The 14,538-nt window shown below is 49.4% G+C and overlaps 4 protein-coding genes across 4 annotated transcripts; 1 reads left to right on the forward strand and 3 right to left on the reverse strand.

The window, feature by feature from the left end:
* Positions 1–1,194: 1,194 nt before the first annotated feature.
* Positions 1,195–3,471, reverse strand: YALI1_F22171g (uncharacterized protein; the record flags this gene model as incomplete). The annotated part of the gene is made up of 1 exon (XM_505501.2): positions 1,195–3,471. The coding sequence occupies one exon, from the start codon at positions 3,469–3,471 to the stop codon at positions 1,195–1,197; it is 2,277 nt and encodes a 758-aa protein (XP_505501.1).
* Positions 3,472–3,597: 126 nt separating this feature from the next.
* On the forward strand, positions 3,598–4,194 carry YALI1_F22172g (uncharacterized protein; the record flags this gene model as incomplete). The annotated part of the gene is made up of 1 exon (XM_068283416.1): positions 3,598–4,194. One exon carries the CDS (start codon positions 3,598–3,600, stop codon positions 4,192–4,194), a length of 597 nt encoding a protein of 198 aa, XP_068139517.1.
* Positions 4,195–7,575: 3,381 nt separating this feature from the next.
* YALI1_F22219g (uncharacterized protein) lies at positions 7,576–8,298 on the reverse strand (the record flags this gene model as incomplete). The annotated part of the gene is made up of 1 exon (XM_505503.3): positions 7,576–8,298. The coding sequence occupies one exon, from the start codon at positions 8,296–8,298 to the stop codon at positions 7,576–7,578; it is 723 nt and encodes a 240-aa protein (XP_505503.1).
* A 135-nt stretch (positions 8,299–8,433) lies between these two features.
* Positions 8,434–13,744, reverse strand: YALI1_F22241g (uncharacterized protein; the record flags this gene model as incomplete). Its single annotated transcript, XM_068283417.1, has 2 exons — positions 8,434–10,484; positions 10,528–13,744. 2 exons carry the CDS (start codon positions 13,742–13,744, stop codon positions 8,434–8,436), a joined length of 5,268 nt encoding a protein of 1,755 aa, XP_068139518.1.
* Between the last annotated feature and the right edge of the window lie 794 nt (positions 13,745–14,538).

Raw genomic sequence — 14,538 nt, forward strand, 5'->3', positions numbered from 1 at the left:
GTGCACCATCTCTTACATTACCATATGCCTTCGGTTCGAGTGATGACAATTACCCTGGGTCTATGATTACCCTTAATTCAGGAGACAATTCCGCCATCTACCTCAGTTCTGATGATGAAGGCTCCGACTATTACTCTGTAGTCCCGCTCAGCTCTACAGAGAGTCTGGCTCTGTTATCTTAGGGGGCCTGAAAGAACCAGATACGACCCTGGCTTGGACGCAAGTACACTTCAGCCATATGTTTCACCTGGTGATAGTCAGCGCTCATACTATGCCGTTAAATATTCTAGGCGTTCTGAGGTGTTGACTACCTTCAATACTGCGCTCAACCACTGCACCAGACCCGAAGATGTTCATAGCTTCGACAATCTTCAAGAGGCTGCGTATTTCTTGAAACGCAGGCCAAAATTCTTCAAGACCACCCAACGCCAACACTTGAACATAGGTGGCAGACCTGTCTTCAAGGTATTCAGTGACGGATCTAGTTAGGTAGGTTTTGATGGAAAACAGTGGGGTGATTTGGGGGCATGGTTTTGCCATTACCATCCAGACATTGCGGCTGGACCATTGACGGGTGACATCCAGAATCCTCTACAGCAAAGCTTCGAGGTCTACTTGAGGCGCACGAGGTACTCTACGACAGATATGACGATCTCCAGCTTACAATCTACTGTGACTGCTATGCTGTGGTCAAAAAACTTGACGCAGGGAAGAGATTTCCACGTAAGTATCGCACCACCATGACAACCATTCGACTATGTAAGCAGTTGCTTGACACGAAAGTGATGCTCTGGCGTATTGTGGGGCATGGTGGTCACCCTGGAAACCAAATGGCAGACATATTGGCAAAAACGAGAAGAGTCCGAAGAGATGGTCGTATCTCAAGCATTAATGCCATCGTGGAGGACAGATACAGGAGGACCATAGGCGAAGACTCAGCGTATCCATTCAATTGAGTCAAGTTAGACCAACTGTCTGACAGAAGAAATCGGCCACAAATGATGCGAACGCAGAAGAGGAGAGCTTTGGTTTACTGCACGTGCACGGCAGTGTGTAATTTATTTGCATTTAATGATATTCCATTTATTTTACTGTAAAATCGCCACATAACCATTCATAAATCATTAGTATTACTACAATATGTACAATATGGAATCACACAATAAGGGACATTTCGGGTCACAGTCCTTAGCATTACACCCACTGGTCATCCCAGTTGAAGCTTCCGAACCAGTTGTGAGGGGGTTCCCTCTCTTCTTCTCCTCCGCCGCCAGTAGCCATCGCTGCCCCGAATAGGACTCCCTCCACACCGTTCGGGTTCATGAGCTTCTGGAGATCCTGAGGTGGTGAACTAACTGTTTGCTGATGGGTTAGGACAGCTCGGTTGAACCTGCCGTGATTGACTGCTTGACTGCCATGATCAATACCAACAGCGCGGAAGATCTGTTGGGTTCGTTGAAGACGCAAATAGACGGCGTGGTTGAGAGTTTTCAGACCCCACAGAATCTCGTCAGCCATGATGAACTTGCCAGACAACTGCAGGTCAGTTACTAGAGCAACAATGTTGCCGAGGTTGTCAGCCAGGTTAGTCCAGTCGATACCAACGTTGGCGAAGCAGATTAAGACACATCCAGTATTGAAAAGTGTACTGAGAGTCAGCCACAGCGGGCTGATCAAGCACTTCTCTCTCTTCATGACAAGGCTGAGCTTGAGAAGACCATGGGCTGATGATAATAGACCATTCGTCGAGCCTATTCCGTCATATCTGATACTTCCACCAGAAGAAAACTGCAGGAGTGTCTCGACGTTGAATATGTAAGTCACTGAATAGTACTGTTGGCGCAGGAAGGCGTATGTGGAAGCGTGGACGCCGGGAAGACGATTGAGATCATCGTCGAACCCAAGACCAATGGATTTCATCTCCTCATTCCAAGCGTGGAGTGCATTAAGCATGATCTTTTTCTTTTCAGGTTCGAAGATCTGTCGCTCAAACCTGAAGCCCTTACTTGGCGAGTATAGAGAAATGACATATGCTAGCTTCAGCAAACCATAACTGGTAATACTCAACCACCCATCATTCTGGTAACTTGTTGGTCGCTCAAAGGTAATCGCATCATCTCTGAAACTGAACGGTCTTCCTGTTTCAAGAGACAGGATTCTGTCCCATGTGTAGGCACACCAAAAGACACGCTCCTGCTTCTGACGGTCAAACGGGTCAAGATCCTCCTCATCCTGTTGCAGATCCTCAAACAGATACATGCCCATACACATTCGAGTTGCTTGACCCAATGCACTCCAAGCTGAACTCTGACGGTGACACATTCGGAGATAAAATGTGATGAGCAGCCATCCCTGGATCAGATCTAATGATTGCCATTCAAATGACAATGCCTGAATGGTCTTGTAACCATCGTCGAACAGTGTCTCTTCAAGATGAGCTTCGAAGATCTCGTTTGTAGTCACCTCCAGGTATCGCATGGCGGTGGCACATGCAATATGGCAGAGGGCGTTGAATAACCGAATCTCTGGCTTGTCACATGAGTCTGACGGAGGATCTGCTACATTAACACCGGCAGCGTCGTGTGATGATGTAGGTGCGGGGTCGACTTCTCGAGATTCTCGTGTTTGGTAAAACTTTTCAAGCTGAGTTCGGAAGACTCCTTCGCAAAGAGGCGAAAAGATGGGGTTCAAAAACTTGAAATAGACGTCAATCAGATGCCATAGACGGACTTCGGTGATGAGTGGGTCCGACGAAGCTAGAGATCGGGATTTCAGGTAATGGATACCACTCATATTCCATCCATACGCCTGGTAACGAGGAACTGCAATCTTCTTGGCTCCTTCTTTGCCCAGTCCGTCTTGAATGCATTTGGCCATGAGCGGAGCAATGTAGTAAGTGAAGTTCTTTGTATATTTCGTTTTTCGTATGGGTGGAAGAATGGTGGATGGAACGTTCATGTAGGGGTTGCTACCGCCAAGACTGTTGGGAAGACCAGCGTTGCTTCCATGACTACTTCCCTGTGTGCTGTCGTGTCGAGGATGTTGATTGGGGAGACCATTAACTCCGTTGGCAGGAATACTTCCGGGTCCTGGTAGACCTGTATTCACGTTAGAACCAATGTTTCCGTTGATCTGGCTGGGTTGAGTGACATGAGCCTGTCCAGAGGTCACTTCCTCATCCAAATGATTACTCTCGTGTGTTGCTCGAATGCCCTCGGAGCATGGAGGTCCAGGGGGCATAGCGATCAGGTGGGCAGTGTCGCGATTCTCGTCCTCGTCTTTGTGGTAACATTCCTGGAAGGTCATATGCTCACGTTCAGCTCCCAGATACACGCATTGGGCACCTGCTCTGATACACGTTTCGCAAGGGAACTTTCCATCGCATTTCACCTTTCTATGTTTGCATCTCTTGCATGCTCTTGCGACTTTCTCTCTCTTCCGTTTCTTTTCTGGGGGACTAGTAGTGCTCATTGTCGCGTTAATGTAGACCGTGTTGATCTGGACGATGTAGGAGGTTCGTACACAGTGGTGGTGTGCGCCCTGACTAAGCTACGTTAGTATGATGTTGGTGTTGAGATCTGTTGTATCAGGACGGCAATGATTGTAACATGTTGTAGCCTCATTGTGTTATCATTCCACTCAAAGTGTCGAGACTTCTGGGTGAACCTAGAGGATGGGTCACACATTTTCCCTGTCAGTCATAAACCATGGCAAACAGTCACGACTCACAACATGCCACCAACTGAACAAAAAATACGACAACCATTGCAGCCTCGTGTATCACCGACGAGCCGGAGCACACGACAAGTGTCTCGAGGTGAACACGTAGGGCAAGCCATGCCTTTTGGACACATGAAACAGCTTGTATCTATGAGTTTCCCATGTCTCGCCACCTTGCCACAGCCAGTCACTCGACAGTCATGGGGAGTTCCTGCGACGTGGCACACATTGATCTTGTGCGCTCTGGTTCATTCCCTAGTTACAAACATTGCCCTATGGCAAGTCTCCAGCAATACTCACTTTAATGCCGTACGTGAAGGCTCGCGCTCTGCTCAAGATGCGAATCGAACGGCCAGTTTTTCAAAGAGCTTCCTGTTTAGGAAGGGGTTGTGGTCGGGCTGGTCACACTGCTGCTGGGCAACGCTGGGGTCTCAACTGGCTGGAATCGGCGTGCTTCTGTGGGTTTGTGCCTGACGATTAATGACTGTTATGAAAAAACGGAGGATGCACGGCCCTTAGCATTTTGCAGCCGCATCGAAGTCACGTGTATGCGAGATTGTCGCTTAGAGTTCAGTTAACGATGTAGGTTTCCGATAAATTTTTGGAACCGTTGTGTTTTTTCGCAGAATGACTGGAAGACAATGGGATTGACATGGAGAAACATATGGGCGCTTCTGTTGGGTCTGAACTGACACACCTGGATGACGCTTCTTTCTTTTCAGCTGGATCTTACAAGGAAGCTATACATGGCGGGGTGATCAGAAAGTCGCTTTTTCTGTCACACACGTGAATCCTCGTGGAAGCGGGGCAATGGGAATGAGCGAGAGGCCTTCTCCAGCGTGATACTTCGATCGTACCAAAGCTACGTGTATCGAACTATTTGTACAAGTATGGTACTGTACTCGTAGGAGAACCGCACCAATACCCGTACTGTATCCGTGCAGTACATAGTCATACATGGTTGTAGTGTCATTGAACCAAATGTTTGCCGCAGGTTGAATGAGCATCTCCGAACTATACTACTTCAGGAGTCAAGATACAAGTGCCAATATGGCAACTGCAAGTAACAGTGGAGTGCTCGACAACTCCTAAGGGAAGTTCCAGAACGTATTCTTTCCGTGTTTCACTGAGGTATTCTCACTCACTGGGCATGATGGAAGCTTTGGAGAGAAGGAGACTTGATACACTTTGGAGGCAACTGTGTAGGAAAATATCTGTTGCTTCAAAACGTATCGCGGCTAGTCTGGAACTCTGAACGGCTAGGATTGGGTTGTACGTGAACAGTGAGTGAGGGAGAACCAGAGTCACGCTCTATAAATATTCCGGCGTTCTTCGCGTTCTCCGCATTATCATGATTCTACGCGGTCTGTCTTACCCCATTGTAGTTGAGAGTGCATGCAGGACTACATTCCAGTTGTAGGACATCTCTGAAGCGGTTAGCAACTGAACTTGGAGCTCTGGAAGTGACTTGAACCGTTGTATCTACAGGATCGTTATATTGCTCTCCTTCTTTTTGCCAGAGAGATTACCGCGAACAACAACTGGTTCATTTCTTTCCTCCCTCTCCATTTTTCCAATATTTTCCATTTGAGTTTCATACTTCTCCAAATTAATGACCAGTTGTGCGTACAATACTCAAACCGGCACCGGTACAGCAGTGGCTTGCATGTGCATGCCACTTTGAACGCAACGATCGTCTGAAGATTTTTCCTGGCGTCGGGCCGAGGTATGTCACGTGATGAAAACTTCCGAGAAAACTTCCCCGAGGCCATTCTCGTTCGGAAGCATTTTTCGAACCAAAGGAATATGTTTCCGGTGTGAAGTTTGAAGAGTGCAAAAAAGGTGCACTGCTGTAATGTACATACTGTACTGGTGGTTGTACCTTTTCCCTAATCGGGCAACTCTAACCGTATATCAACGAATATTCGGATAAAGTTCCTTTTATATTGCCAAGTAGATCAGTTGAATTTTGTAGAGTGGATTTTGAAGAGTGGATTTGGAAGAGTTGAAAAAGTTGAATACAGTACAAGTACAGTAGTTGTAGAATCACAGCATGTTATGTCTCTATGTGTGCTTGTCCCTCAGACGAACCCACTACTACAAATGTACTCGTACTTGCACTTGTACATACTGTGTACATACTCTTCCTTTCTGCTGTTTGGAGCGCTTCCCTTTCTCCGGATATGGGTCATATATGTCTCAAACGAGCGGGGAAAAGTGGACCCGGGAGCTAACGTGACTCCCCAGGTTCTCTGTGGTGGTTTTCGGTCTCGTTTTAGCTCTCTTTCGTCCCCTTCGGCTATGTACGGTCTCATTTATATGACTCTTAACACTGGCATGGATAGATATACTTCTATATATACTTCTCCCAACAGTAATTAATTGTTATAACCACAGTCTATGTCGATGTGTCCAGAATGTGAGCCTATAGTGCCACAGCAATAGAGATTATATTGGCGTGTGTAACACGAGCCGGAGACAAATATTGTTCCCAGAATGTTTTTTGTCGAGTCACTCCATCACTTTCAAACTTGAAGCACAACTTTTGTTTGGACCCGCTCATATTAAACTTTTCCCCATCCCCTATCCCGAAGCTTATCCTTTATCGGCGATAACAAGCGCCTGAGGCGTGATGTGTCATGTACCTGTGGGACCTTGGAGAACCTCACAGCCACCCGGGTGTTACGAGGAAAGAATAGAAAACAGGAAATGGGGGCTATATATACCCAACTAGGTGACCCCCACGCTAAAAAAATCTAACATTAAACCACACTAGTGGCTTGAGAGTGACTCACCCCTCAACTCTAATGCTGGTCTCGTGATACGCTCTTATCGTGCATAGCAATGCCCAACAAGGACCCTTTCCCAACCCCATTTATAGCCAACGTCACACTGCGCTCTTTTCACGGTTCTTCCTTATCGATACCACCACCACGATTTCCTCATAACAAGTGCATTTATCAGTCCCGTGTCCACCACAGTCAGCTCGCAACCACTAACATCCACTCTCACACTCACACCACACTCACACTCTCACATAAACATGTCGTCACAGTCACCACGCTCGACCCTGCTGTCAACAACCATGCTCACCAACGATGAGTACTCGTACTATGACATGGGCAAATCACCAGACGGAATCTGTCACGTGACTATGGCGCTGAAAAAGTCGCAGGGGTTTGTGTGGAACCAGGACATTTTCGTCTCGAGGTACCACCAGGCTCGATGTGGGGAGTTTCAGCAGTTTGACGAATGTACACAGACAGAGGTTCAGGAAATTCGAGTAGACGAAGACGAGGAGGTATTCCACATGGATAAGTAGGTAATAATCTAACAAAGCGAAGTTCGGACTGTAGTTAAATAGCGATACAACTGTGCACGACAAGGTGTAGTGTACCAGTGTAAATGAGGACAGCGTTGAGACGTTTATATATGGCCGGAATTGAACACAGTGGTATTGAGGAATAGTGATGGCTATGTTCCTCTGATTAACCAGGTCATATACTATCAATACTATCGTAGACACTATCGTAGGTACAGTATGTACTTATATTTGTACTTATAGTAGATTCTCCCACCTAGTTCAATTGGAGATAAATTACTATATATGGAAAGAAGAAGGAGCAGTATTAAACTGGGAAGTTGGTCCTGACATTTATATGAAGATCTGTGTGAGTAAAGTAGCTGTTTGTATCTGAAATGGATATTCATTGCTGTACAACTACTCATCGTGCTCATTCAGTACTGTGGCCACCAGTAGTCAATCTCCGTAAACATGCCATTGTTATATTCAAAATGCTATAAACATCCTCGAGTACCTTCGATACCGTCTCTATCATAATTCATCTTTTCTCTTCAGACAACTTCACTAACCTGCAAGCTCTGATCGTACAAGAGTCTCTCCAGCTTAGCCAGACTCTGCTGGAACACCTCTATCTTCTTGACCAGGTTTGGATCACCTGTGAGCACGAAGACAGAGTACTCGAACTCCCGCAGTAACGCCACAATTGGCAATCCATGTGCTTTGTTCAGAGTTCCGTATCTCATTAGCTCACCGGTCAGATCAAACAGACCAGAAATGTAGTCTCTAGGATGGACATATACATCAATGTTGTGTTGTTTGATGATCTCATGCAGCTCTTCCATGGTCATGATCTGGCCCCTTTCAAGCCAGAACTGGAAAGACATGGCTTCAATCATCTCCTCCGAAGCTCCAGACACCTGCCGAGAGTATTTCCAGTACGCGTTTGTGCTGTTGCCAACTAAACTGTTGATCTCGGCGAACTTGGCAGCAATCAGCTTGTACTGAGACGTCAGGGTCGCCTGTACGTCTGGAGCCAATGAGAGCGGCTCCTGGCCATTCTTTTTGACCCTGTGAAGTGCAAAAATGATTTTCTTGCTGGCTGCCGTCACGTCTCGCGAAATGTTGATGACCTGAGACCGCTCATCCTGAGAGATGTCGAGGCGTGTCTTGAATTGGAGAAAAAAGTTTTTGGCCGTTTCTTCCGTGCTGGATTCGATTTTGGCCACCTTGACGCCCTCCTCGACTTCTGTTTCTGTGTTTCGTTTCAGTGACATGTCGTGAAGAAATATTTAGCCTCCATGCAGGAACTTGTGTAAGGTGCATGCAACGAACCCAGCACAACCCAGTCAGACTCAGAACTACAAGATTTCATTATTGCAACTCAGACTATACAAATACAATAAATACTTTTAATTATGTGCAATCTGACGGTCAATCTCGCCGATTTCCGTCTGAAGGGAAACCTCCTCGACTGTCTTGACCAACTCCTTGGTACACTTGGTAAGATCAAACGAAAGACCAGCAAGCCGCTGCTTGAACTGCTTGGGAGGGTACTCGGCTCCGGGCTTAACGAACTTGTCGTCCTTGAAGATCATCTTCATTCTATCCGTGCAGGCCCGCAGATCCTGGCAAATCCAAGTGCCATTCTCCTTAAGCAGATGGTTTCGAGTCTGGGCCATGGACTGAGAAGTGGCATCCACCATGCATAGCACAACCTTGCAAATGGCTCGAGAGTGAGCGGAGATGGCAATCATGTTGGAATTGCCCTTGATGGCCGTCAGCAGATTCTGAATAGCCTCGATGACTTCTACACACTGCTCCTCAAGGTAATATTGCAGATCCTCCACGGTGTTGTCGGGATCTTCACCATCGAATTTGACGGCCTTGGGCAGATAAATGCCCAGATCCGCAGCAATGATCTGCTCGTCCTCGGACTCGGACTCTGACTCGTCCTCATCATCCTCTTCGTCACTGTCCTCCTCTTCGCTGCTCTCCAGCTCACTGCCGTCCTCACCACTCTCGATCTCCTCAGAGTGGCCCTCAAACTGATGTTGAGCCACTTTGACGGGGGGAACATGCCCATCATCAATCTCACTGATTTCACTGGTGAGAGACTCGCGAGGCTGAGGCGCATCCTGCACAGAAGTGACAGAATGGGTCAGTGGAGTGCTGTGATTGTCGTAGTGGTGACCCTCGTGATCCTCGCCGCCAAGAAGAGTGTCGTAGTCTTCTCGAGACTTGGGTGAATCAACACCTCGGGGCTTGACATTGCCATCGTCGCTCATCTGAGTGAGCTCCGTAGTATCATCCTGGTTCTCAGACATGTTTGACACATGAGAAATGTCAGGCGACTGGCTCACAACTTCCCGAAGTGCACTGGGAAGCTCAAAAGTGGCCTGAGGATCGAAAGACTCCTGGGGATGAAAGGCACCAGGAGAAGACATTGAAGTGGCAGAAGAGTCCAGAGCAGGGGAAGCAATGGCAGGAGAGGCGTACGACTTGCCAAGGGCCGAAGCAACACCAGTACCGGCCATGGAAGCGCCCACAACAGCAGTAGCGGCCATGGCTGCAGTGCTGAGCTCGTTGGGGGTTGGTGCATGACCATCGACCCCACTGGAAGCCACATGGGGCTGAATAGACTCTGTGTGAGCATGAACAGGCTCAAAGTGAGCATCCTGAAAGTCATCTTCCTCCACTTCCTCGTCGTCATGCTCGTCGTCATCCCCGTCTCCAACAACAGCAATAGCGCGGGTTTCCTCGTCAGCACGCTTCTCAGCAGCTCGAAGTTCCTGAGCAGACACGTAGTCGTATCGCTGAATTTCGTGGAGAGGACCGTCGAAAGTTTCAGGCTCAGCAGGACCGTCCTCACCGTTGGGATGACAATCAAAGTATTCCTTGTTGGAACCAGAGTACACATTCTGCCCAATGGAGTATCCATGTCCCTCTTCGGCACCGTGCTCACGGGCATTGTTCATCTCACGAGCCTTGTCGAGAACACGGTCCTGGTCCAGAGTTCGGGGCTCCACGTCTGCCTGATGAGACGTGAAGTTGAGAGCCTGGCTCTGGCCCGCTGCTTGCAAATCCCGAGGCTTGAGCTGAAGACCAGATTCGGCATCCAGCTCTCGAGGATGGAAATCAAGCTCAGCGTCCAAGTCACGGGGCTTGAACTCGGTGTCGAGATCCCGAGGTTGGAACTCAGTCTCTGACTCCGTCTCCTTTAAACCGTCCTTCTTCTTCTGACCGAATGAAAGAGCAGCCACTCCAGCTGTAACAGCGCCAACGGCAGCACCGAAGGCACCGCCAAAGCCGTTGGTCGTGGAAGAGGAGTCCGCCTCCACCTTTTCAGACACCTTTTCAGGCACGCTGTCAGCCATCTCTCTATCGGCCAGAGGCTCAGAAAAAGAAAGAGGCCCAGCAGAGTGAAGCTCAGTAGAGTGAGGCTCAGTGGAGTGAGGCTCAGTGGAGTGAGGCTCCAGTGGAGTGAGGCTCAGTGGAGTGGGCAGTGGAGTGCATCGAAAGAGGCTCAGTAAAGTGAGTTGAAACCGGTTCAGCGGAGTGAGTCGACAAAGGTTGAGTAGTCAGAGGATCGATAGGCCCAGCAGATTCCTCAGAGATCTGTCGAGATCTAGTCTTGGGAACGTTCAACTCCGCAACCTGGGAAGAAAGAGAGAGGGTCTCTCGAATGGAATGAGACTCGTTCTTGTTACCATCAACATCATGGGGGATCTCAGGAAGCTCATGGCTGGGATCTCGGCTTAATTCTTCGCCGTCACCTCGCTTCTTGTTCTTGTCTCGGAGAGACGAAGGAGCCGAAACGAGTCGCAGAGTTCGTAGCCGGCTGTTGCCCTTGGACGGTGTCTTGACGGGTGACTCGACGGAGACTCCCTCATTGGAAGATAAGGAGTCAGATCGAGATGGAATCTGGTGGGGAGGAGTAAGTCCGTCCGTCTGGGAAGAAGGAGAAAGAGGATACGAGTCAAAGCTCACACCTCCAGCGTTAGCTCCAGAGAGACCTGCTCGAATTGGAGTATGGTTGGAGTTTGTAGAAGCAGAAGGGTAGCCCGAAGCGGACGAAACAGAGGTGTTTCGAGTGGTGTTGCGAGTGCTGACGCTGCCAGCACCGCTTCCAAGAGCCAGGCCAAGACCCTCGCGTGTCAGAGCACGCTTCTCACCGTTCTCAGACCGGATCTTGGCAACCTTCACAAGCTCAATGACGGCACAGGCAAGATTCGCCACAGAAGCATCCAACAAGTAGATAGGGAGCAGACCAGACGACGTGGCGTGGTTCTTAGTGCACGTGATCAGTTGGTTGGCGGTCTTGGAAACAATGGAAGATAGGTTGGAAAGGAGAGGAGTTCGGTAGTCTCGAGCTCCTCCCTCTGTAGACACATCATTGGAGTCATCAGTGACCTTTCGAGTAGCAACAATTACTCTGTGAAGATGATGAAGAAGCTCTGAATGGTCGCTTCCAACATCCCGGGACTTGAGCAGATACTCATCTGTGGCAAGCTGGAACTTCGTGAGAGACACATCCTCCACCAGACCATGAACTTCATCAACAAAGGGATTGGTAGACTCAATGGCAGGCTGAACGATTCCACTTGTGCCATAAACAGACGATCGGAGAGACCGAACCGTGGCCTTGGTCTTAGAGTATCGAGCCTTCCACTGCTCAATTTCGGCCTTGAGCTCGTTGACCTCTCTGAGAGCCACCTCGTGGTCGTGAGACTTGGCAGCCAGAGACTTCATCTCAGCCAGGAAAACAGCAGCCTGCTTCTTGACCTCGGAAGTCTTCTCTCTCTGCTCTCTGAGCTGGTTCTGCAGGTTCAGAATGGCTTCAGAGTCCATATCCTCAACAGCAGGCATGCTCTTGTCAATAGAAGTGTCAGGAGAGATGGAAGGAAGACGATCGTAGTCAATACCTCGATCGAGACCTCGCTCACGAGATCCAGAGCCAGAAAGAGCACTGAGAGCACCAGCTCCGGCACCAGCTCCAACCCCTCCAGCAAGCAAACCGTTGTGAGAGCTCTGCTTGAGAGCCTCCTTTCGAACAGACTCAAGCTCATTCTTATGCTCAATATTCACCTGCTCAAGCTCTCCCTGAAGTTTGTCCAGCTCAACCTCCTTGAGCTCCAATTCAGCCTCGAGAGAACTGACACGGGTAGCCAGAGAAGTGTAGGAGTCATCCAAACTGGATTGTTTATCGACGAGAGTCTCGTGGCGACCCCGCAAGTCCTCCAGGTCCACATCTCGTGTGCCAATAATCTCCCGCAGCTGTGTTTTTTCCTCCTCCAAAGTCTCCACCTGGGCGTTGCAGGTCTCCACAAGACGCGCCTTTTCGGACTCCAGCGACTTGATGAACTCGTGCAGCTGCTCGTTTTCCTCCATCAAGCTCTTGGACATGTTCTCTGCGTCCACCAGTTTGTTTTTGAGGTCCTCCGACTCGGCAGAAGCAGAAGCAGAAGTAACACTCTTGTCGTTCGGACCTCTGGTGGCTGTGTTGGATTCAAACTCAGGCTCAAAGTCGCTAGGAGTAGGAACATGTGTGTACCCAACCTGGGTGTGACCTGTAGGTCCACCCAGAAGCTCGTCGTCGTCCAATTCGGGAGAGTCTATCACCTTAGAAGTATCAACGTCCTCGGGATGAATGGTCTCGGGATGGAACGAGTGGCTGTTGTTGTGGTTGTCTTGACTGACGTCTCTAGTGGCACTTTGAATGTCGTAGGTAGGAGCGTTGTTGCCAATGTGATGGCTGTGTTCACTGCTGGTCTGACTGACATTTCTAGCATGCAAAGGTTGGGTGCTGTTGGCGAAGTCGTTCTGAGCATTGAGTGAGTTCTGACCATATGCAGCAGGAGTGGCAGTGTGATCCTCGTCCTCCACATAACGCTGATCTTGCCCCTCGTCTTCATTTTCTTCCTCCTCATCTTCCTCCGAGTCGGTCTCTTCCACCAGCGTACTCTTGTTGGGAATGAGCGTCTTGGATTGGAGGGTGCCACTTTCGGGGAAAGATCGTTGGCTCTGTTGACTAGGAGCGCGGTCGTGCTCGCCGCTGTGGTTCTCGGTCACGTGGCTGTCATCCACTTGAATAGCCGGTACGGCATCCACTGCCACTCCATAGCTATTATTGTCGTATGTTAGTGGCTGATTGGTGACTTCGAACGACGTGTCCGGATCGATATCTGTCGGTACATCCATGTGGTTGTTGTGGTCTTTGTTGTGACCGTTGGTGAGTCCGTCCTCGTAGCTTCTATCATTCTCTAGATGCATAGGCACATCGACGGCATGGCCCATGGTGTGATCCTGAAGATGGTGGTCTTGGGGCTGGCCAATTTCGTGCGCAGCAACACCGATCTCCTCATGCCGACGCTCAATCTCGTACTGAATGTCACTAGCCAGGTCTCTAAACCGCGAGACTGGCAGAGTGGACAGCTTCTGGCGGGCCTGATTTCGCTTGGGATGGAAATTCGACCGCGGAGCTAGATAGTCTTGGGTCTCGTAGCTAAGACCCTGTCTTCGTTGCAGTTCGTCGTACACGTCGGTCGAGAGCTCTGCAAATTGCAGACGGGACAGCTTGAGCAGCTTTTCACGGGCCTTGTGGACCCGTGCGGACGACGACGCGCTGCGCTTGATGTCCGTCTCGTGTTGTTCCGTCTGCAGAAACTGTTTGAGTGACCCATGGTGGGTAACCAGGTCGTCCACTGCGTTAGGCATGTTCATGAAGTTGTGGGTGTGAATCGGGTGTGATGGTGCGCTCTTCTAGATGCGATCATCCAATGCCGGACGCTGGACGCCAGACACCGGACGTCGGACGCTGGAAGCAAGCAGAAGCGCGACGCTTTCGTGAGCCCCATCTCTTATTCTACCTGTGAACCCAGCTTCGATTGTTGGTCCATCTCCAACTCGTTTTCCGGACGTGTCGCGTAGTCTGGTCTTGATCACCGTGCCAATTCTGGGATTGGTCCGTAGTACTCACTTGTATGTCCACGTAGTCTGTCGTTGCGAGTGGTCGAGACGGTGTGTATAGCAGCTGGTGGGCTTTTGTTGGTGGTGGTGACGCCGGAGTATTCGCAGTAGCGGTGGTTTAGCAGAGGTGAGCCACTATACTAATTGCAAATACGGTATAGTCTTTTTATCCTTTGATGTGCGTCGGCAGGACGTGACGTGCCTCTACAGTTAATGTTTGGAGAAGAGAAAGAGAGACTTTAAATGAACACAGCAACAGGCGACAAGAAAAAAAAGATAAGAGCAGCGGAGTGAAGTGAGTTCCACGGAAGATGTGTCGTCGGCGTTTGCGCTCTTGGGGCCAATCTAGCCCCTGCTATCGCGCCCGACACACGACCAACCTGGGTCCACTTATTAGTCCCTCCCCCTGGCCCAATGGCTGGTTCCGCTGACCTGCAACTACACGCCCCCTTGGGACTATACAATATAAACATTTGCGTTGAAGACGCGCATTTCGAACTCTGCGCGTGGAACAAGGAACTCTCCCGAAACAATAGGCCAAGTACATG

This window comes from Yarrowia lipolytica, chromosome 1F (genome assembly GCF_001761485.1).
Source record: "Yarrowia lipolytica chromosome 1F, complete sequence".
Classification (NCBI taxonomy): domain Eukaryota; kingdom Fungi; phylum Ascomycota; class Dipodascomycetes; order Dipodascales; genus Yarrowia; species Yarrowia lipolytica.